Source organism: Hyperoodon ampullatus (assembly GCF_949752795.1).
Source record: "Hyperoodon ampullatus genome assembly, chromosome: 18".
In the NCBI taxonomy this organism is placed as follows: Eukaryota; Metazoa; Chordata; class Mammalia; order Artiodactyla; family Ziphiidae; genus Hyperoodon; species Hyperoodon ampullatus.
Genome location: NC_136931.1, coordinates 55,729,557 through 55,749,441, shown reverse-complemented (window position 1 = coordinate 55,749,441; position 19,885 = coordinate 55,729,557). Strand labels below are relative to the sequence as shown.

At 57.1% G+C, this 19,885-nt stretch overlaps 3 protein-coding genes across 3 annotated transcripts; 2 read left to right on the top strand and 1 right to left on the bottom strand.

The window, feature by feature from the left end:
- Window positions 1–9,384, top strand: SLC17A7 (solute carrier family 17 member 7; the record flags this gene model as incomplete). Its single annotated transcript, XM_079723217.1, has 12 exons — window positions 1–62; window positions 4,215–4,467; window positions 5,413–5,531; window positions 5,816–5,930; window positions 6,010–6,097; window positions 6,366–6,452; window positions 6,545–6,687; window positions 7,341–7,490; window positions 7,627–7,759; window positions 8,425–8,535; window positions 8,732–8,859; window positions 9,091–9,384. 12 exons carry the CDS (start codon window positions 1–3, stop codon window positions 9,382–9,384), a joined length of 1,683 nt encoding a protein of 560 aa, XP_079579343.1.
- A 1,440-nt stretch (window positions 9,385–10,824) lies between these two features.
- On the bottom strand, window positions 10,825–13,251 carry GFY (golgi associated olfactory signaling regulator; the record flags this gene model as incomplete). The annotated part of the gene is given in 4 exon segments (XM_079724125.1): window positions 10,825–11,024; window positions 11,482–11,655; window positions 11,929–12,495; window positions 12,498–13,251. Coding segments are annotated over 4 exon segments (1,695 nt in total).
- Window positions 13,252–15,764: 2,513 nt separating this feature from the next.
- PTH2 (parathyroid hormone 2) lies at window positions 15,765–16,557 on the top strand (the record flags this gene model as incomplete). Its single annotated transcript, XM_079724444.1, has 2 exons — window positions 15,765–15,883; window positions 16,383–16,557. The coding sequence occupies 2 exons, from the start codon at window positions 15,765–15,767 to the stop codon at window positions 16,555–16,557; spliced, it is 294 nt and encodes a 97-aa protein (XP_079580570.1).
- Between the last annotated feature and the right edge of the window lie 3,328 nt (window positions 16,558–19,885).

Below are 19,885 nucleotides of genomic sequence, written 5' to 3'. Positions count from 1 at the left end.
ATGGAGTTCCGCCAGGAGGAGTTTCGGAAGCTGGCGGGTCGTGCCCTCGGGAGGCTGCACCGGTGAGCACGGTGGGGGTCCTGGGCGGGGAAGAGCGCTAGGGTCCGAGGAGGACGCTCATTCCCACCTGGGCGCAGACGGACAGCTAGACAGGCGATACCCATGGGTGGGGGGGCACCCATCTGTCCAGCTTTCTCCCTCAGTCTCCGACGGCGCCGGTCTCCCTAGTCTTGTCTCATCCATCATTCTTCTGCGCCCCACCCCATCCCAGGCTCTGCTCTTTTCTCTGGGATTATATATCCCCCTCGTTTGGGTCTCTGACTCCCTCCCCCGCTTCTGGGTCTCCGTTCACCTATCTTCTCTCTGCCTCCTCTCTTGAGATCTCTGTTCCTTCTCTCGAGGTCTCTGTTTCCTTTTATCTCTGAGTCTGTCCCGCTCTCTGGCCATTGCTCTCACTAGTTCTCTACAATCCCTCTGTCTAGGTCTTTGTCGCTCTCTCTCTGAATCTCTGTCCCCCAACTCCCTGCCCTAGGGTCTCTGACCCTCTCCTTTGGGTCTCTGACCCTCTCTCTGGGTTTTTATTCCTCCACCCCGGGTCTCTCCATCTCTGTGTGTTTGTCAGTTTCCATCTCTCAGAGAGTTTAATCTGAAGCTAAATCGGATTGGGGCCCATTGGTCCTTGTCCTTGAGGAGAGTTAAGCTGGGAGGAAGAAGCCAGGGTATCCTGGGTCTCTAGTGGAGAAGGGAGTTGCCGGCCAAAAATTAGGCTCCTGCGGTAGGACAGACTTCCCAAAGGGTACAGGCTAGAGCTCAGAGGGACCTCCTTCCAGCCAAGGAGATGACCCCAATGACCTGGGTGTCCCCAGAGCAGTCTGGACACCTCTCTCGAGTCTCTCACCCCCAACCCCAGCCCTGGCTCCAAGTCAGAGAAATTACTCAGCTGCGGAGAAGCCTAAAAATATCTGGCCACAGTGCGGGGAGGAGACGGCCTCATCAGCACCATGCCCCTGCCGCCATTCCCTCAGACCCTTGGGTCCCCTTGGCCCACAGCTCTGATCCCATCTTTGACTGACCAGCTCGCTAGACCATGCGAGTCCTTCTCTAAGGTTAACACTAGTCCTGCTTGCTGCAGATCACCTCCTAGCGCCAAAGTTACCCCACCCTCCAGTAACGTGAGAGATGGGAAAAAACCTGGACAGAAGGGAGGGGGCAGGAGGATGGCACAGTGATGGGAGGGGGGTGGGGAGATGAGATAACCTCACCCCTTCTTTTCCTAATCTTCCAGCCCCTCCCCACCCTTTTTCTCACCTCCTTTCACGAGTTTCTCAAAATACACCAGTGTGAAGTCAGGAGAGGGAGAGACACGTGCTGGTGGAGGGGCTGGGAAGGGGGACGGCAGCGGGAGGGATGTGTTTCTCAGGCCCTCTCCCTCAGTCTCCGTTTCTCAGCTTCTCTGTGTTTGGGTTTCTCTCCATCTGTCTCTGCCTTACCGTCACCTCTCTGAGCTGCCTTCTGAGCCCCTAGAGACCCCAGAGTTCAGGGCTCCCACCAGGACAGTCATCAAGGAGTTTGAGCCCAGAAGAGCATCTGAATCCTGGGGTTCACTTTGATGGTTGGCGGGGGGGGGAATGCCCTGTATTGGACACAACACCCTGATTCCTTTTAATCCTCTAGACAAAGCTGGGGAAACTGAGGCACAGTTGGAAAAGGGGGGGAAAACAATGGCTGAGTAAATATGGCATCATTCGAACCCAGGTCAGTCTCCCTACCAAGTCTGGGATGGAGGCTGCAGAACTTCCTCGAGATGAGTGATGCTGGAGTGGGTGGAAAACTCCCTCAGACCAGAAAACACACGGTAACCCAGATGACTTGAGACAAGGACAAGGGGGGTGGGGAAGGGGAATACAGGAGAGACAGGAGCCAAAATACCTCCTTTCTGAGAGCCAGGCCTTGGGAGGGGTGAGGCTGAGGGCCAGGAAGTGATCCGGCCCCATTGCTACTCTTGTGTGTGACCTTGGACATGGTACTTCCGCTTCCTGAGCCTCAGTTTCCTCAGTTGTACAATAGGAAGATAAGGGAGAATCAAAGGGATATAAGAGGACAGAGACCTGGGAGCGGGGAGAGGGGAGTGGACTGAGAATCTGCAAGAAGCAGAGGCAGAGACCCAGAGAGGGAGGTTGAGACACCGTTTTCATTTTGGTTACCTGCCTCCTAAGTGCTGCTTTTCCTCACCACCAAGTCCCTAGACCTGAGTTCCAGGCATCCAGAGAGGGAAAGGGACCCCATCCAGGGTCTCCCCTCTCTGTTCTTGTCCTCTGTGAAGTATTGGGGCCACCTTCATCTCTACATCCCTGGCTCTCTTCTTCTGAAATGATGATAATATCACCTTGAAGTTCCCTCTTTGTAACCTCACATTCTACTCTTGCCCCCATTTTATAGGTATGGAATACTGAGACTGCCTCCCTCGGTTTAGAAAGCCTTGATCTAAGATCTATGTCCTAGTATTGACATTGAATATCACATTTCAGGGGCTGCAATCATATCTTGAGTTTCAGGGTCAAATAGCATGTGAGAGCAACCTGGGTCAAATTCTAATCTCATTGGCTGACCTGTTCTGATGGGGGGCAGTCCCTACCACCCTGTGCTATTTGTTCTTGGGGCTTCCATTCCCCTCTCTCTGGCTCTCTGCCCAGGGTCTCATTCCGCATCCCCCCAGGTTCTGTCAGCTCCCCCGTCCTTTTCTCCACCCACCCCCTGTTTCTTAACCCCCTCCTCCACTTCCTTAAGTTCTAGGATGGGGAGGGCTGCTTTTCTCATCTCTTCCACCCGCCTCCTCCCAGACCGTCTGGCTGTTCTTTCCTCCCCCGTCCCAGTCTCCCTCGCCTCCATCTGTTCTAGCCCTTTCCTGGGATCCAGCCCGATCCCCTGGCTGCCTACCCGCCTCGGAGAGGGGCCGCACCTCACAAGTCATATCCCTAGTCTGTCTCTCCTCACGCTCCTATAGTCTCTTTATCTTTCTCTCAGCTTTCTGGATCTCTGACTCTATGTTCTCTCTCCTGGGTTTCTGTCCCTACCTGACTTTGGGTCCCTCTCTAGGTTTCTGTCCCTTTCCTTCTCAGGGTCTTTGTGCTGTCCCCCACCTTCTCTCAGGGTCTCTGCCCCTGTCTTATTCTCTTCTTGACTGGATGTCTGCCTCTCTCTCTCTGGATATCTGTCCCCTTCTCTCTGGGTCTCTCTCCTTCCTCTGTGTCTCTGGCCCTCTTTCTCTCAGCCTCTGCACTCCCCACCCTGTCTCTATAGCCCTCCTTTTGAATCTTTCCACATCTGTCTCAGGGCACCTCTTTCTCCCTGCAGCCTCTCTCTGGATTTGAGGTGGCCCTCCAAGTACCCTATACATCATCACAGACTCAATCCCGGATCCAGAACAGGCGGGGGCGAGAGCCTCGCTGGGGACTGAGCCAATCCCCCTACCAGGGCCATCTGTCCCTTGCCAGGACACCTCCCATCACTCCTCCTCCCTACCCCCTAGGCTGACAGCCTGAACTCAAGGTTCTCCAGGGATATCCAGCTGGGCTGCTGGATTCCAGTGCCCTGGACGTCTCCGCACCCCCAATCCCTGGGAATGGGCTTCCAGTGGCTGATGGAGTCAGCTGGATGTCAGGCCCACAACTGGTGCCTGGAAGCAGGGAAGGGCGTGCCACAGGGGGCAGGGGAGGAGGGGGGACAGTATATATAGCAGACGTGGCTGAGAAGCATCTGTTCTTTTGACACCTTTGCTGAAGCATCTCCTTAGCGCCTTTTGCTTCCTCAAATAGGCTCATATCTGGAAGAGGGGGCTGGAGAGTGTCTCTGGACCTTGGTGGGGAGGGCTGGGGTCACAGGGTTTTGGATCGCAAAGGGTAGCCTGGGTCTAAAACAACTGAGTCAAGAGGTGACAGGGCTGGGGGAGAAAGAAACTGAGGGGTTCCCCACTCGAGTCTGAGGGAGGAAGGGCCTGGGGGTGCGAATTCCTCATCTGAGGGAGATTGAGACTGGGGTCCAGATTCCTGGATCCAGAGGGGGAGAAGGGAGTCAGGGGCTGGACTCCTGGGGAAAGAGGGAGTGCGGGCTTAGAATCCCTGGTCTTGAAAAGCAGATTTTGCCCTGGACTGTTGTGTCATGGGAGGAGGGGGCTGGGGACTGGACGTCCGTGTCTCACCTTTGCTGCCTCTCAGTCTTCTGGAGAAGCGGCAGGAAGGTGCAGAGACGCTGGAGCTGAGTGCTGATGGGCGCCCGGTGACGACGCAGACCCGGGACCCGCCGGTCGTGGATTGCACCTGCTTTGGTCTCCCTCGCCGCTACATTATCGCCATCATGAGCGGCCTGGGCTTCTGCATCAGCTTCGGCATCCGCTGCAACCTGGGCGTGGCCATTGTCTCCATGGTCAACAACAGCACGACGCACCGCGGGGGCCACGTGGTGGTGCAGGTAGCTCAGGGCGGGGCGCTACCTCAGGCTGCTGATAACACTGCCCACGCCCTCTGATGACGTCACACCCGCCCACACCACGCCCCTTCCACACCACAGCCTGAGTAGCCCCGCCCATTCGTGCTGCCCCCTCAGCTCCATCTCATCTCGGGGGTCGTCCCTTCCTAAGCCCCGCCCCTATCTAGATAAAGCCCCGCCCCTATTTGTTTCAGGTCTCTGATTTCAAAATGCAGACTGCCCATCATTAGGTTCCCTATGTGTTGCCCCTGCTCCATTTTGGGCCTCCTAGCGACTTTACTACACCTGCGTCCCACAACTGTTCCAGTGTTGCATCTTAATCCCAGGCGCAACTCAGGCTCCACCGTGAATTTTGATTCTGGATTTTCTGAAGTTCCACTGTTGCTTAAATCCCTCCCCCATCTGCCCGGTCGTTACCTAAAGCCCCGCCTCATTTCAGACTTTCTCCCTATTTTAATTTCGGTATAGGTCATGACCCTGCCTCAGAAAAAAATTCCTGATTTGGGCTGTGGCCTACCCGCCCCTTGTTCCCTTCCAATCAGGCCCGAGCCTTTGGCTACTTCTTGTCCCTGCCTAGACCCCATCCTGGTCAATCAGCAAACGGTTTGCACATTGGTTAAAAGTGGAGAAAGAATCCCCACCCCCGTATATGGGCCCCTAGACATTCAGAGAAGGGACCCTGAGACAGGGAAGCAGGCAGAGCTAGGCTTCTAGGCAGCAACAGGCCCCACTGCTAAGGTAGTGCGGTCCTAGCAACATGGACGAGCAGAGTTGGGGTAGGTGGCACGAGCTCTGATTAGCAGGTGTTTTGAAGGCGAGAGGGGATCCTTGTTGCTGATTGGATGAGGGATTGTCTGTGGGTGCTGATTGGTGGAGGAGCAGAACCTGGGGCAGAGATGCTGGTTTGATGTGACTTTTGGCCCACAGAAAGCTCAGTTCACCTGGGATCCAGAGACTGTTGGCCTCATACACGGCTCCTTTTTCTGGGGCTACATTGTCACCCAGATTCCTGGAGGATTTATTTGCCAAAAATTCGCAGCCAACAGGTATGGGGTGGGGTCTCAAAGTGGGCGGCAGAGTGTGGGTGGAGTTAGAGGGTTTGGCCTTGCATTTGGGGTCTGACTCCGGGAAAATGGGAGGAGCCTGGGTTCTGGGCCGGGGTCCTAGAGAAAGGCGGGGCTTGTGATTGTGGAAGGTGGGGGTCACAGAGAAGGTGGGGCCTGGGGTTCTGGGGGCGCAAGGCCTCGCCTGCTGTGGGAGGAAAGGGCAGAATCCTAGGTCTGGTGGGATAGCTGGACTCTTTTCTCGGACCACGAACTCTTCCTATCAGGGTTTTTGGCTTTGCTATTGTGGCTACCTCCACTCTAAACATGTTGATCCCCTCGGCTGCCCGTGTCCACTATGGCTGTGTCATCTTCGTGAGGATCCTGCAGGGGTTGGTAGAGGTAAAGCTCCGCCCCCTATGACCCCCGCCGCCGTTCTAGCTCCGCCTCTTCTCATTGACTCTGGCTTTCTCCTCCCTAGGGGGTCACGTACCCCGCCTGCCACGGGATCTGGAGCAAATGGGCCCCGCCCTTAGAGCGGAGTCGCCTGGCAACAACAGCCTTTTGCGGTGAGAGGAAGGGGCTGGGATCCAGCCTTGTGGGTCTGAGGATGTAGGGGGCTGGAGTATGGACCCTTAGGTCTGAGGAAGGAGGGGAGTGAGGGCTTGGACTCCCGGGTCTGAGAGAGGAGGGGGCTGGTGACCCAGACTGAAGTATCTGAGGGAGGAGGGGCTGTGGCCTGTGCATGTGTGTCCCAGAAAGGTGGGGGCTGGGAATCCGCTCTATTGCATTTGAGGGAGAATGGGACTCTTCTCCATCCTGTATCATCCCCCATAGGTTCCTATGCTGGGGCAGTGGTCGCGATGCCTCTCGCCGGGGTCCTGGTGCAGTACTCAGGATGGAGCTCTGTGTTCTACGTCTACGGTGAGGGGCCCGGACGCCTGGGTCCGGGTGGCGCTGGGGCAGAGCGAGGCCGGTCGTCACCTCGCTTCCATCCCCCTCCTGACCCCCCCCAGGCAGCTTCGGGATATTCTGGTACCTGTTCTGGCTGCTCGTCTCCTACGAGTCCCCGGCGCTGCACCCTAGCATTTCCGAGGAGGAGCGCAAGTACATCGAGGACGCCATCGGCGAGAGCGTCAAACTCATGAACCCCGTCACGGTCCGGGCCCAAACCTGCGGGGCGGGGGTGTGGTGGGGAGAGGAGAGATATCGAGGCAGGGACGCAGGAGAAAAATGGGCTTTGAACCCGCACTGCATGTAGATCTTGGTGGGTTTCCATAGACATTTAGAGGAGACTTGATGGGAACGCAAGGTGGATGGAGCTAGAACCTAGGAGGCGGGGTTAAAGCCCGGAGAGAACGGCAATAGCAGGTGCTGAGAGCAGGGCTCGTTGGCGAGGTGGGCGGAACCACTGATGGGCGTGGTTAAACCTGCAGAGGCGGATTAGAAGGTGACGTTTTGCTTAGACCTTGGGGTGGGTGAGACTAGAATTAGGGGTCGTAATTGGATGGAAAGAGACTCTTGGGTCCACATTTGTGAGTCTCTGAAGGTCATCGTGTCATCTCCGGACACCTGCCAACCTGAGGGCCACTGTAGAGTCGGGACCCCTGCATCCCTGAAGTGTTACTGTGAGGCTAGGATGCCAACGTTCCCATGGGGATGTGGTCAGGCTGGCGACCCTGCGTCCTTGGAGGTTTTAGTGAGATCGGGAAACCTGGGTTTCTGCGGGACTATAGTGGGATCCCTATAGGGACACGGAGAGCGCCCAGCCCTGCTCTCTGTCTTAGCCGTCCCTCCTCTCACCCACCACAGAAGTTTAACACACCCTGGCGGCGCTTCTTCACGTCCATGCCAGTTTACGCCATTATCGTGGCCAACTTCTGCCGGAGTTGGACGTTCTACTTGCTTCTTATCTCCCAGCCCGCCTACTTCGAAGAAGTGTTCGGCTTTGAGATCAGCAAGGTTGGGCCCAGAAGGGAGGGTGCTGAGGGAGCGGCGGGGGTTGAGGGGGGAAGGAGAGGGACCTGGATCCCAAGGGCTTGTGGAGACCCCGGGCACGCGGCCCCTGAGCCCCCTCCCTGTACGCCCGCTGGCGCAGGTGGGCCTGGTGTCAGCGCTGCCTCACCTGGTCATGACTATCATCGTGCCCATTGGAGGCCAGATCGCTGACTTCCTCAGGAGCCGCCGTATCATGTCCACCACCAACGTGCGCAAGTTGATGAACTGTGGGGGTGAGTGGGGCGGGGCCTGGATCTGGTCTGGGACAGCCTGGGAGGGGCAGAGCGCCGTGGGGCAGATCTAGGGGGCCGGACTCTGGGGAAGGGGCAGAGGTCAGAGGGCGTGCCCAGGGGCGCGCCCAAAAAGGCTGAGCCAGGGTGAGACCAGACTTGGCTGGAACAGAATGGCAGGTGGCAGCCTCAAGGGCCGAGGGGTAGAAGGGCAAGGCGGGTATGGCTGTCCAGGTGGAGCAAAGGCGAGACCACTTTGGGTCTGGAAGGACGGGGTCCATACGAGGCTGGCCAGAGTAGGATGGGAACTGGGTGATGAAGAGGGGGGACCCGGAGAGACAAAGGTCTGAGTGTAATGAATAGGGACAGAGAGGGAAGGTGCGAAGGTGCCGGGGTGGGGCCTGGACCCTGCGTCTTCAGGGCGTGGCCTAGTCAGTGGGTGGTGCCACGGAGGGCCAGGTCGGGGCGGCGAGCCTGTGCGCGTGGTCAAGGGCCAGGCATTGGGGAGGTGAGGGCTTGGTTAGGGCGGGCGCGGACAGAATGGGGAACAAAGCCAGGGACAGGCGTGGAAGTGCCCAGACTGGGGCGAAGAGGGGTCGGGAACTGCGGCGGGAACGGGTCTGGAGAGGCGTGGGGCGGCCTGCGCTCAGATAAGCGGCTCCCCGTAGGCTTTGGCATGGAAGCCACGCTGCTGCTGGTGGTCGGCTACTCGCACTCCAAGGGCGTGGCCATCTCCTTCTTGGTCCTCGCAGTGGGCTTCAGCGGCTTCGCCATCTCTGGTGAGAACCGCCGATCCGCCCCTTGGGGGAACTCAGGTCACCTCTGTGGGGAACTTCCTGGCTCAGGAAGGGGACCTCCCAGCCTCGCAAAAGGTGGACTAGAAAGAGCAAAACGGCGGCGAGGGGCGAGGTAGGGGCGGGGGAGGAGTCACTCGAGCGGGAATCGGCTGTGACGGCTCCTGGCTCGCCTTGCCAGGGTTCAACGTGAACCACCTGGACATCGCCCCGCGCTACGCCAGCATCCTCATGGGCATCTCCAACGGCGTGGGCACGTTGTCCGGCATGGTGTGCCCCATCATCGTGGGTGCCATGACTAAGCACAAGGTCCGTGCGCGGGCCCTGACCCACTTGCCCTCCAAGTTTGTGTATATTACCTTCCTGACGTGCGTCACCCTCCCTGGGCTCCATCCCTGCCCTCTCTGGGTCTCTTTCAGCCTCTTTCTGGATCTCGGTCTCCCTTTCTCTGGGCCTCCCTCCCCCACCCCCACTCAGGTTCCCGCTCCACCTCCTGTTTCTCTGTCCTCTGACTTCACCTCACCATTGTCCCCTCCCCAGACTCGGGAGGAGTGGCAGTATGTGTTCCTCATTGCCTCCCTGGTGCACTATGGAGGAGTTATCTTCTACGGGGTCTTCGCTTCCGGGGAGAAGCAGCCGTGGGCGGAGCCTGAGGAGATGAGCGAAGAGAAATGTGGCTTTGTTGGCCACGACCAGCTGGCTGGCAGTGACGAAAGCGAAATGGAGGATGAGGCTGAGCCCCCCGGGGCACCCCCTGCTCCCCCTCCCTCCTATGGAGCTACACACAGCACAGTTCAACCCCCAAGACCCCCACCCCCTGTCCGGGACTACTGACCATGTGCCTCCCACTGGATGGCAGTTTCCAGGACCTCCATTCCACACACCTCTGGCCTGAGTGACAGTGTCAAGGAACCCCAGTTCTCTCTGTCCTGCCTCAGGCCTAAGAAGCACTCTCCCTTGTTCCCAGTGCTGTCAAATCCTCTTCCCCTCCCAATTGCCTCTCAGGGGTAGTGAAGTTGCAGACTGGCAGTTTCAAGGATACCCAAATTCCCCTAAAGGTTCCCTTCTCCACTTTTTCTGCCTCAGTGGTTTCAAATCTCTCCTTTCAGGGCTTTATTTGAATGGACAGTTCAATCTCTCACTCTCTCTTGTGGTTTTGGGCACCTCCCCCTTTCCTTGAACCCCAGGGACTCTCAGGCTAAGCCCTGAGATTACTCAGCCCCTCCTCCCCTTTCAGAAAAATTCAAGGTCTTCCTCTAGAAGTTTCAAATCTCTCCCAACTCTATTTTGCATTTTCCAAGTTGGTTTACCTAATCACCCATCCCTGCCATACTAGGGATTGATTCTCACCAGCGTTTCTGAGGGGAAATGGCAGTTTCAAGCACCCCCCCCACCTCTTCACCCCTCCCTCCACCAGCATATTCTGCTGAAGCACCAAATTCCCCAAGACCCTCTCCCTAGCTTAGCACAATACCTAGGGAAACAACCAAAATGGCAGTTTTAACAATATGCCTCTCTTCACTCCCATGCACTTTTTCTGACACGGTTTTCAGGTCTAAATAGTGGCTGCTCAAGTCCATCAACTCAATGGTTTGAAGCCACCGGCATTGAACTTTCCCATGGTGGTTTCAAGACGCTCCTCTTCCCCCCAATTCCTTGCACTTTATTCTTCTGGGTGGTTTCGAACTGCCCTCATTTTCTCAGTGGCCATTTGTTGCCTCCCTCAGGGGCTAAATGACTCCAAATCTGGGATCCTTCCCCTCTCAGATTCCCCTATTTCGGCTCAGAATTTGGGGAACATATATAGGAGAAGTCACAGAATCCCAGGAAAGGGAATGGGGCTGGGGAAAAGGGGTGCTTTTCCCCGGGGCAGGGTTGTGTCTTCGTGTCTCTGTCTCTGTGATTGTAAATTCTGCCCTGCCCGTCTCCCAGTAAAATGCTTTGGTGTACACACCCCGTCGTCATTGGCCTTGGGGGTCCCCAACACGCTTCTCCCTGAGACCCAGAAGTCCAGGCCCCCAGCCTCCTCCCTCCTCACATCCGGGATTCTAGGACCCCAGCCACTCTCCTCCCCCAGGACTTAGGCCAGAGGAGTTGTCTAGCTGTGGGAACACGTGATTTATTCGTCCTCAGAATATGTTCTCCACTGACATCTAAAGCATCTCTGCGTGTAGGACCCTCTATCCGATAGGACCCCTATGTAGCAAAGCAGGCCAGGAGGACAGGACCTCTGGGTCCTTCCTCCGCCTGGGGAAGGTGCAGGTCTTGAGGGGCTCACACGAAGTTGTTGGGGAGCGTGGAGGGGGAGAGAGGTTCCAGGCGCTGGGGGCGGCCCCCGCGGGGCGGCGGAGGCAGCTTGGGTGGCAGTGGGGGGGTGGGCAGTGGCTGCTTGGCAGCGATGTGTGAAGGGACCCAGGCGTCCGGAGCATAAGAGTAGAGGTTGTAGGGGTCCTTCGGGGCGTCCAAATGCATAACTGTGGGGACAAAGGAACGAAGTCATCCATAGGCTGACAGGGGGCCTGTCCCCTCTCCTGAGCCGCTGGCCAATGAGGAGACAGGGAAGAGGATTCCGACCTTCCATTGGAGCGGGGTTTTCGAATGAAAGGACCCCTGAATAGACGAGGGGGCGTGGCGTCCACGCAGCAGGGGCGGGGCCTGCCGCGCTCCTGGAGGGGGAAGGGGCGGGGCTTGTAGGGACCTGCGGCTCCGAGCGTGCGGCAACTCCCGGCTGGGCTGGGGGCGGAACTGGACACGTGTGTGTGAAATTTCAGAAGACTGGGGGGCAGAACCTGGCCCTGGAGGGTTCAGGGCTTCTACTGACCTTGGATGGGGACCTGTACTTTTAGGTAGGGCGCCCTGAAGTGCCAGGAGAAACCAGGTTAAGGAAACGTGCAGGCATTCAAGGAACGGGACGCTACAGGGGTTGCTCACCCGGTTCATCTCCGTCGTTCGGGAGCCGGTGGTGTGCGAAGGGCCGGTGTCGAGCCGTCCGGCGGTAGAGACACCACAGGAGCAGGAAAATGCCAATAAGCAGCCCGGTCCCGGCGAGGAATAGGCACAGGGCCCCGCCTGCCTCGCCCCGGGGACGCCCCACCAGGGTCACGCCTGAAGGAAGGAGGCCCAGGAACAGCAGTCTAAACTCCTAGCCCCCTCCACCCTCAGACCCAGGAATCCAGATCCCACCCTCCTCCTCCCTCGGACCCGGGAGCCCCGGCCCCCAGTCTCTCCTCCCTCAGACCCTGCAGTACCAGCCCTCAGCCTCCTCCCCCCTTCAGACTCCGAAGAGGGGCTTACAGCCTTCTCCTCCTTTCGACCCAGGAGTCCAGCTCCCAGGGCCCTCCTCCCTCAGACCCCGGAGTCCGGGTCCTGGCCCCTCACCAGTCTCCTTCACTCGCTCCACCACGAAGATAGTGTTGACTCTCTCACCTCGGCTGCGCCGCTGGGGAGCCCGCGGAGCGACAGGGGCCGGCTGACTGGGGGGCCCTGGAGGAGCAGGGGACCTCACAATCCGGGCTGGGGGAGGAAGGGCGTCGGGCCCTTTAGGGCTAGAGTTCTGGGGGACTTTCAGATCAACGGCCCCAGGAGATTCTGAGGTGGGCAATTTAAGGGCGTCGGGCTGGGTGGCTGCAAGGGTTTTTGATCTGGGATTCAGGGGCAGCTCATTTAGGGCAGTAACTTCTTCCTTGAAGGGTGCAGGCGTTTCTGGGGGAAGACTAGTGGAGATCTCAGGATCAGAGGCTGGGTGAATCTCTGTTGCATCTTGGTAGGGGGGAGTGGGGAATTCTGTTTGGGGAATTTCAGTGGGGTTGGGATTGTGGCCTACATGAGATGCTGGGTGGGGCGTTTCGGTAGGGTCAGGATGGAGTGTCTGGAGGAATTCAGAATTTGGGGTCTCAGTGGTGTCAGGGCCATGGGTCTCTGGAGATTTGGGGTCAAAGGTCTTGGTGGGTCAGGGCTTGGGGTCTCAGGGGCTTCTGCATGTGAGATTTCAGTGGAGCTATGTTTGGAAATCTCTGGGGATTCTTGGTGTGGAGTTTGTGTAGGGGCAGGGTTTGGGGTTTCAGGAAATTCTGGGTGTGAAGTTTTGGAGGAATTAGGTTTGGGGGTCTCATGGGATTCTGTGGGTGAGATTTCAGTGGAGTTAAGTTTGGGAATCTCTGGGAATTCTTGGTGTGGAGTATGGGTAGGGTCAGTGTTTGGGGTTTCAGGAAATGTTGGGTGTGAAGTTTTGGAAGAATTAGGTTTGGGGGTCTCAGGGAATTCTGTGTGTGGAATTTCAGTTGGGTCAGGTTTGGGGGTCTCAGAAGGTTCTGGATATGTCATTTTGGAGGGTTTAATTTGGAGGGTGTCCAGGGATTCTGATATTGAGGTGTTGAGTGAGTTAGGTTTGGGGGCCTCAGGAGACTCTGGGTGTGGGCTTTCTCGGAGGTCAGTGTTGGAGGTCTCAGTGAATTCAAGGGGGGAGGGCTCAGGGGAAACCACATGAGGTGTCTTGCAGGGCTCAGGATAAGCGGTCCTGGGGGATTCTGGGTTAGGCCCATTGAGAGTGGAATTTTCAGATGCAGGAGGGGAGGGCTGAGAGGGGTGGTCTATCCACGAGAAGTCGGAACCCTCAGGCGGTGAGGCCCAAGGGGCAGCCTTGGAACCCAGCCAGGCGAAGAGAAAGACGAGAAGCAAGAGGATCGGACTGAAGGATTTCATAGCTCTGGGATTTACCTGTAGCAATGGGGGAGCGGGAAGGAAGGGGTTAAAGCCAGAAGTCGCCAGGGAGGCGACTCCGGAGGCCACGCCCACTGGTCTCGGGGTAGACCGCGTCTCCGCCCAGCTCGGGGCGCCTGGTAAAGGAGAAGCCACCTGCAACTCCCTGAAGGCTGTGAGGCGGTAGCCGCCGTAGCTAAGGGAGACTGAGGCGCAGGGCTTCTTGGGAGTCGTAGTAAATTTCCTTATCTGTTTCCCTAAGGGGTCCCAGGAAGATTGGGAAAGAAACACACCTTTCCAAGCCCCCAGACCTCCTTGGCTTCGGCTTCGAAGGGTGTAGACCTCTGAGGGGAACATGGGATTTCTTCCTCTCCAAGGGCCCTGGGGACACCTTGACTCAACAGTTGTTTACATTAGAGGAGGCTCAGAAGGAACGCCTGGGGGCTGGGGGCCTGAACGCCTGGATCTGAGGGAGGAGGGGGCCTAAATGCCTGTAACTGGGGGAGGAGGGAGACTCCTGGATCCTGGTCAAGAAGGCTGCTGGGGGTTCAGACTCCTGGCTCCCAGAGGATGGAGGGCCCTAAATGTCGGTCTAAATTCCTAATTCTTTAGAAAAGAGAGGCTTGAAGGTTCAGATGCCTAGAATTTTGAGGGAGCAAGGCTTGGAGGGGGGCTAGATTACAGGGGAGAAAGGAAATGGGTGTCTGGAACTCTTGGGTCCTGAGTTAGAATGAAATTGGGACTCTGAGCCTTTGTCCTCCAGAGATAGGTGTATAAGGGTCTGGATTCTTCAGCCTTCAGGAGGAGAGAGCTGTGGGGCAGGACTCAGGTCTCTGTTTATTGAGGATGGAGCTGGGATCGCAAGGTCTCAGGGGCTGGTCTGGGGCAGAGATGCCTAGGTCTGTGGTCAGGTGGAGGTGGGGTGGGCGTACACCCAAATGAGACAGCATCACTTGGGGTTTGGGGTTTCTTACCTGCTCAGTGGGGTCCAAGATAACAACAGGTGAGCAGAGCTGAATGCAGAGATCAGTGAATGCTGCAGGATGGCTCTGGGTAGGGCGGCAGGAGGTAGGGTCCCAGGGGTGCACATGACGCACCTGACCCCCACCCTGGGGATCCTGGGAGCCTAGCGACAGGCTTGAACTTTTAAAGGGACAGAGATAAGGGACATTGTCTCTGGAGCGGGGAAGGGAGTTAGGGACTGGATCGTTTGGTGGAGGTATGTGGCCCAACCAAGCTCTCCTGCCTGTGAAGCCAGGGGTCCCAGCCTTCTGCCCTCTCCTATACCCAAACCCAAGAATCCAGGTCTCGGGTAGCCTCCCACTTCAAGAGCCAGGAGTCGGGGGCCCTCAGACCTCTCCCCTCAGATCCAGGAATCCAGTTTCCCGGAGCCAGGCTCTGTTCCCCTCCTCTCTGGGGAACTAGGAGTCTAGGTTCCCATGTCCTGTCAATCAAGATTCAGATTGCTGCTGCCCTTTGGGACTTCCCAACCTTTGCCTACCATTCCATTGTGTAGACAGCACCCTCTTAAGAGTCAGTGTTAGGGGGATTGGGCCTTATCTTCACAACACCCCCAAGTTCCTCCCCGGGAAGGGCTTGGACACAGCCTCAGGGTAGTCAGGGTCCTTGTCTGTCTCTTTCCCCTCTTTGCAGTGTCTCTAAGACTTTCCTGATTTTGCCTGTCACTATACCTGCCTTCACCGTCCCTCCCCCGACACATACCCTTTGCTTTCTCCTACCAACCCTCTCCCCCCATTTCTCACTCTTCCTGGTTTTCTCACTGTCTGGATGCATCTCTGGACCGCTCTGTCCACGCTGGCTGTCCTTCCATTTCCTGTCTTTGGAGTGCTCTTTCCCTCATTCCTCCATCTCTAGCTGGCTCTCTTGGTCCCTTTCCCTCTCTTTTCTCTCTTCCTTCCTTTTCCCTTCTTTCTTCCTCTGTTGCTCCCTTTCTTCCTCTCTTTCCTTTTCTCTGTCATTCTGTCTTTGTCCTTCTCTGTCATGGTTACTCCATCTCTTTGTCTCTGCTTCTCCCCATCAGTCCCTCTTCTGCTGCTTCCCCGTCTCTCTTTCTCTCTCTGTGTCTCTGGCTTCTGCTCTGATGGTCCTTCCGCCGGTCTCTATTTTTATCCCTCTGACACACCCCCTGTGTCCACTTCTCTGTCTGTCTGTCTCTCCCCCTCCCAATTCTCTTCAGGTCCCAGCTCCTGGTCCCAATTAGTGGGTGGCCGCTAAGGCAGCGGCGGGGCCCCCACCCCCGGCTCCTCATTATCGCTGGCGGCTCCTAATGAGCCGGTGGCGGGGGGTGACCTGGCGCCCCCAGCCCCCTGGTCTGCGTCACTGCCCGCCGCGGGGGTTGTGGAGGCGATATAAGGGGGCTGCCAGCCTCGCTGCCGGAACCCACTGCGCGGTAGGGGGCCCCGCAAACGGGCTGCAGGGGGTGGGTGGATGGTGGGGTCGGGGTTCTGGGCCAGGACGCGGGCCTCACTGAGCTCGCTCTTGTCTCTCCACAGGTGATGGAGACCCGCCAGGTACCCAGGAGCCCCCGAGCACGGCTGCTGCTGCTGCTGCTACTTGTGTCCTGGGGCCACCGCACCGCCTCAGGAGCCGCCCTGCCTCCCGCGGGGGTCTTCAGGTACGTAGGGCATCCAGGTCTCCCAGGAAGGGTGGGGACTCAGAGAGGTGGGGAGAGACCCAAAGAGAATGGGGAACAGAGACTCAGAAAGGGGGAACAGAGACCCAGAGAGAAGACAGAGATGGGGGGTGGACAGGGAATCAGCAAGACAAAGAGATACACAAGGATTCTGAGAGAGGCTTTGAGAGACTTGAAAGGAGCCGAAGCAGGAACGGGTTTGTTCCTTGAGCAACGTTTATTGGGTCTTGGTGTGTGCCAGGCGTGCGCAGGGCGCTGGGGCCGGACGGGTGCATCAGACTCCGTCTCTGTACTCAGGAGGCTCCGAACCTGGTGAACACAGAGACGGAGACCCACACAGAGAAAGAGAGAGACAGGGGACAGAGACTGAGCCACTCCACAGACGGTGCAGTAACAGGGCTTCGAGTTAGACTGCGGGGAGGACAGGTGGCGGGCGGCGGGCCCGGACACATGGAAACCGCCTCTTTCCGTATCCCGGCAGACTCCACACCCCCAGCCGGGCTTGGGCGGGTCCGGCCACCCCCCAGTCGCGTCGGAACCTGGCGCTGGCGGACGATGCGGCCTTCCGGGAGCGCGCGCGGCTTCTGGCCGCCCTAGAGCGCCGCCACTGGCTGAACTCGTACATGCACAAGCTGCTGGTGCTGGACGCGCCCTGAACGCCCCGCCCGCCCCACCTTAATAAAGACCCTGCCGTGCGTCGGGACTGCGCCTCCTTCCTGCGCTGTGTGTGTGTGTGTGTGTGTGTGTGTGTGTGTGCGCACGGGGGCGGGCCCTGCGTCCGCTACGCTGGCGTCTACCTCCAGTTCCCTCTCTCTTTTCTCATCTCTCCCTCTACTCATCCTGTCTTTCTCTGCACTACCGCCTCAGCTCTGTCCTTTCCTCTCACTCTGTGCCTTTGTCCCTCTCCAGTCGCATATCTGCTCCCACCCCATCCCCGATTCTGTCCCCTTCTCCTCTTGTTCTTTGTAACCTCCCAGGTCTCTGTCCGCCTCTGAGTCACTGCCACTTTCTCTGGGTCTCTGTTGCTCTCTGGGTATTTTGTCCTTCTCTCTCTGAGTCTCTATACTTCTTTTTCACCCTCATGGCCTCCCGGCCTTCTGGGGAATCTCTGTCTCCTCTCTCGACTCTTCTTTCTGCATAAAACTCTTCCTTCCATTCTTTTTTTTTTTTTTTTTTTTTCGGTATGCGGGCCTCTCACAGTTGTGGCCTCTCCCGTTGCGGAGCACAGGCTCCGGACGCGCAGGCTCAGCAGCCATGGCTCACGGGCCCAGCCGCTCCGCGGCATGTGGGATCTTCCGGGACCGGGGCACGAACCCGTGTCCCCTGCATCGGCAGGCGGACCCCCAACCACTGCGCCACCAGGGAAGCCCTTCCTTCCATTTTTTTTTTTTTTTTTTTTTTTTTGTGGTATGTGGGCCTCTCACTGTTGTGGCCTCTCCCGTTGCGGAGCACAGGCTCCGGACGCACAGGCCCAGCGGCCATGGCTCACGGGCCCAGCCGCTCCGCGGCATGTGGGATCTTCCCAGACCGGGGCACGAACCCGTTTCCCCTGCATCGGCAGGCGGACTCTCAACCACTGCGCCACCAGGGAAGCCCCCTTCCATTTTTAATCACTTTCTTTTTTCTCTGCCTGACTCCTTCGTGTCTTTTTTTTTTTTTTCCTTTCTTTCTTCTTTTAGGTCTTCGTCTGTCTCGCGGCTCTCATTTTCTCTGAATTTCTTTTTCCGCTCTCGCATCACTTTCCGACTTCTCCTTGGGCGCAGTGGAAAGTTGGGGGGGGCGGCGATGGGGGGACTCTGGAGATGCATCTGCCATTCAAAACCGGGTTCCCCTAAACCTACTTGTGTGGTATTGGGAACGGCTTCTAACCTCCCAGCCTCCTTTTCCTCATCTATTTTGAGGATTAAACCAGATACACCATTAGAAGACTTAAGTACGCCCTTCTGGAAGCAAAACACATTATTAGAAAAGGGTTTCCAGGAATTCCCTGGTGATGCAGTGATTAGGACTTGGCGCTTTCACTGCTGGGGCGAGTTCAATCCCTGGTCAGGGAACTAAGATCCCGAAAGCCACGGGGCCGCAGCCCCCCAAAATAAAATAAAAAATAGAGAAGGGTTTCTGCCTCTCTTGCAGCAGCCTGCAGCAGCTTCTTCAGGGTTTTCTAACTGCGCGCCTCCCGGGAGACCATTGGGGCGCCTGGTCGGGGCGGGAGGAGAGGAGAAAGGAGAAAGGCATTAGGCTCCTGGAGGCACGGGACGGAGGCGGGGAAACACCTGGCCCCCCGGTGAAGGAAGTAAGGAAGCAGCCAATCAGAATCTGCCTCCCTCCTCTCCTCCTCTTCTCTTTTCTCTCTTCTCTTTTTTCTCTCTCTTTCTCTCTCTCTCTCTGGAGGCTCGGCCAGCCCTTCCGCCCCGCCCCTCAGTGGTGACCATGGCAACTCACTCCCTTAACTGGACTGCGAGGTTTCTGAACCTAGCTCCCGTGGCGCAGCTCGCACGGACTGCGCTCTGATTGGTCTAGAGAAGAGAGTGGAGCCGGGCGAGTCGATGTGGGGAAAGGGGGCGGGGCTGGCGCTTGGTGATTGGCAAGCTCTCCCGTAATTTGCATTTCCGAGAGGCGGACCGCGCCCTAATTGGCCCTTAGGCTGTGGGGTGTGGCCTGTTTCCCTGTTATTCAGAAATACTGAACAATGAATAACTGTATTTATTCCTTACAACTATCTGGAGTTGGCCAAATTTTACAAAGAAACATGGCTCTGAAAGTCAGGAATCATTTCCCCAAGTTGTCAGCGCTAGTGAAGGATAATTGGAACCCAAATCTGTGCAACTCCAGAAGTCTAGACCATTCCACTACTCTCATGGAGACACAGAATTAAAATGTTATGAGCAGTTACTATATGCTGGGCACTCTTCCACAGACCATTGTACTGGCTCTTTCAGCCTCACAACAACCCTGTGAGAAGCCTCGTCCTCTGTTTGCTGAAGGGCCTGGTAACTCCGTCTTGGCCTGTGCTCTTCCTGAACTTCCTCCCCACGTCTTTTTTAAAAAAATTAATTAATTAGGCTGCACAGGGTCTTATCTTCGTTGCAGCATGTGGGATCTAGCTTCCTGACCTGGGATCGAACCTGGTTCTCCTGCGTTGGGAGCGGGGACCACCAGGGAGGTTCCTCCTCCCAGATCGCTTGTCTAGCGTTTGAGGCTTTTCACAAAATGGTGCCCCAAACCCCTTCCCTTCTCACTCTACACCCCTCTCCTCGGGAAATCTCAGCAATCTCCACACTTCAGTCACCGTCACAGCTAATAACATCCAGACCCCCATTTCCAGACTGAAAGCTCAATGCTCAGGGCTCCAGCCACTTCCTGGAACCCAGACACTCACTCCTCCCCACATGAGCTCAGAGTGTCCCCCCCAAGCCCACCCCTTCTCCTGGGTTCCCTATGTTGGGAATGGCTCCACTGTCTACCAGTCACTGGGTCAGATGCAGGTGCAGTCTTGCCCCTTCGCTCTTCATCCTCCTTCATCGCCTGTCGGTCCTGGCTCTGTCCTTCCTACTCTGCCTCTTTCTGCCCTGCCCTTTTTTCCATCCATGCACCCAGCCCAGCTCAGGCCTCATGCTCCCTCACCTAGACCATGGCCCCAGCCTTCTCCCCACCTCCTGCCTCCAGCCTCACTCCATTATTATTCATCCTCTACAGGCACAGAAGGTCTCTTTCCCACCCAGAGTTGATTCTGTCCCTTCCCTGATCACAGCACTTTCTTGGGCACTTGGCAGTAGACTTCAAGCTGGTGTTCAAAACCCTTAATGGGCTCTTGTCTACCTATCTTTTTTCTCACAACTCTAAAGCCTCAAATCCTTCCCTGGCTTCTTCTTTTTTTTTAATCCAAGCAACATGGTGCTACCTATGGCTTTCTACACACAGAGGTGCTTTCCAACCACCTGGTCTTCACACACTTTTTCCCCTCTGCCTGGGACACCCTCCCCC